This window comes from Melanostigma gelatinosum, assembly GCF_949748355.1.
Source record: "Melanostigma gelatinosum genome assembly, chromosome: 4".
Lineage (NCBI taxonomy): Eukaryota > Metazoa > Chordata > Actinopteri > Perciformes > Zoarcidae > Melanostigma > Melanostigma gelatinosum.
In genome coordinates, this window is record NC_136637.1 from 30,939,216 (window position 1) to 30,941,836 (window position 2,621).

At 56.4% G+C, this 2,621-nt stretch overlaps 1 protein-coding gene across 1 annotated transcript; it reads right to left on the reverse strand.

Annotated features, from left to right (window-relative positions):
• Positions 1–319: 319 nt before the first annotated feature.
• LOC306776741 (growth arrest and DNA damage-inducible protein GADD45 beta-like) lies at positions 320–1,798 on the reverse strand. Its single transcript, XM_079267550.1, has 4 exons — positions 1,615–1,798; positions 1,312–1,413; positions 986–1,202; positions 320–873 (listed from the first exon to the last, which is right to left on the reverse strand). Exons 1-4 carry the CDS (start codon positions 1,656–1,658, stop codon positions 760–762), a joined length of 477 nt encoding a protein of 158 aa, XP_079123676.1. The 5' UTR covers positions 1,659–1,798; the 3' UTR covers positions 320–759.
• Positions 1,799–2,621: the final 823 nt, after the last annotated feature.

The window sequence follows — 2,621 nt, forward strand, 5'->3', positions numbered from 1 at the left end:
TCTGTTTCCACGGCGACGTGACGCAAAGATGAGAAATAACTGATTCTGTGACACACACACACACACACACACGATGAGTTTAGAAATAAAGCTGCTGCTGATGTAATAATTTACTACAGTCGCTGAACACATCGTCTCCTAAAACCTCTTACTCAGTACATTTACTGTATTTGATGTACTTGTACTTTATTGTAGTACTTTCTACATCTCAGAGGTAAATATTGTACTTTTGTCAGATAGAAGAGGAAAACATCTCGCGCTCTCTCTCTCTCGCTCTCTGTCTCTCATACAACCACTCAGAAATCAATAATTTCTCCTTCAATTATTTATTGAATGTCTTGAACAAACAGCTGACTCGCGCATCACAACAACATGCCGACAGGTGAGCAGAAACACCTGCAGCTCAGTTACTCCGGAGCGTCACGTGCAGCTCCTCAGTTCGACCTCTTGTGGGTTCAGTAGTCACGTGACATCACAGCTGTTGTCACTCACGTGACGTGTCATAATAAAAACGTTCCCGCTCTGCAGATCCAGGACCCGCGGAGTCACAGTCCTCTAACGGGAGGCCGTCCGGTACCGGTACCCCACGCGCCTCACGGTCAACTCAATGAACCACGTGGGCATCAGAAGACCCGGTCCGGTCCGGTCCGGTCCGGTTACTCGTCTTCAGCAGAAGGACGCTCGGCCGTCTGGACTGTCTGCACTCCTTCTCACCGCTCCTGCAGCGGTCTGACTCGGTTCGGCTCGGCCCGGTTCGGCTCAGCGGTCCTGCATCTGCAGACACGGAACCCACTGGTTCCTGCAGCGGCTCTCCTCACAGAAGCTGCTGATGTTCTGCAGGGCCGGAGACTGCAGCGGCTGCACCGGAGGGTTCTGCAACAGAGAAGAGAGCCGCTCATTGATTCATTCACTCCGTCACAGTGTGGTGATTTAACTCTAAAGATCAGCAGGTTCTGTTCTGGTAGAGGGGGGTCGGTGGACTTACAGTGACCAGGATGCAGTGCAGGTCCCGGGGCTCGGTCCCGGTCCCGGTGTCGTCCTCCAGCAGCGCGGACAGACGCCGGACACCGGACACCCGCAGGATGTTGATGTCGTTGTCGCAGCAGAACGCCTGAAGCAGCGTGAAGTGGATCTGCAGCGCGATGTCGTCTTCATCCTCCTCATCGGTGGCGAGGACGCACAGGACCACGCTGTCCGGGTCTCTGCAGCAGCAGGGGCAGACCGGGACCACGTCAGCGTCATTATGCTCGCTCATCATTATTGTTAAAGAATATGGAGTTCATGGTTCAAAGCTGCACAAATCAAACTTACACATTCATGAGTTTGGCGGACTCGTAGACCCCCACCGTGACAGAGTCCTGCTTCTGAGCCGCGACCAGCAGCTTCTCCAGAGCCTGAGTCACCGTCTCCATCCTGCGGGGACAAGAGCCGGTTAAACGTGACCGAAACCCGCAGAGCGCGCACACAACGAGCGGTCAGAGCGCAGATGATTGTTAATGAACTGATAATACAGATACATAGTGTAATGTGATCCAGGAGCATCATCCGGTCTATAGGGATCATTCCACCACGTGCCAGTGCGCAATTACGCATGGATACGCGTCAGAAACTCACCTTTTCTCTGTGCTGTTGGAGCCGATGAACTCTTCCAGAGTCATGTTGAAGTCTGTTAAATAATCCACTAAATCCAGGATCAGAAGAAAGTATCCACAGCGCGAGGAGGCTGCAGTTACAATCCCGGAACAGAGTCCCAACGAGCGGTAATCCAGATCGGTACGGAAGTCCTGCAGAGTCCGGTAAAGCGGTTCAGAGTGAGGAGCTGTCTGCCTCTGAAGCTCAGACTCTCGGCTCTTTATTCTCTCTGCCCGCAGTGGGCGTCACCCCGCCCGGCACCTCCGCACCTCATTGGTCTGCCGCTGTCAATAGATCCCCCGTACCCTGCGCTCATTGGCTGAGCGCGCAGCAGACGCTGGTGATCCCACGTCGGTGGTTTCGGAGAATCCTCTCCGCTCCTCCTCTCCCCTCCTCCTCCTTCTCGTTTCTCGCACCCTCCGGTTTGTTTACCGAGTTTCTCTCCGACTGGAGGAATGTGCAGACCGGCTGCTCCTCCTCCTCTCCTCTCCTCCTCTCCGCTCCTCCTCTCCTCCTCCTCTCCGCTCCTCCTCTCCTCCTCCGCTCCTCCTCCTCCTCCTCCTCTCCGCTCCTCCTCCTCCTCCTCCTCTCCGCTCCTCCTCCTCCTCCTCCTCCTCCTTCTCTCCTCCTCTCCTCTCCTCTCCTCCTCCGCTCCTCCTCCTCCTCCTCCTCTCCGCTCCTCCTCCTCTCCTCCTCTCCTCCTCCTCCTCCTCCTCTCCACTCCTCCTCCTCCTCCTCCTCCTCTCCACTCCTCCTCCTCCTCCTCCTCTCCACTCCTCCTCCTCCTCCTCCTCTCCACTCCTCCTCCTCCTCCTCTCCGCTCCTCCTCTCCTCCTCCTCTCCTCCGCTCCTCCTCCTCCTCCTCCTCCTCTCCGCTCCTCTCCTCCTCCTCTCCGCTCCTCCTCTCCTCCGCTCCTCCTCCTCCTCCTCCTCTCCGCTCCTCCTCCTCTCCTCCTCTCCGCTCCTCCTCCTCTCCTCCTCCTCTCCAC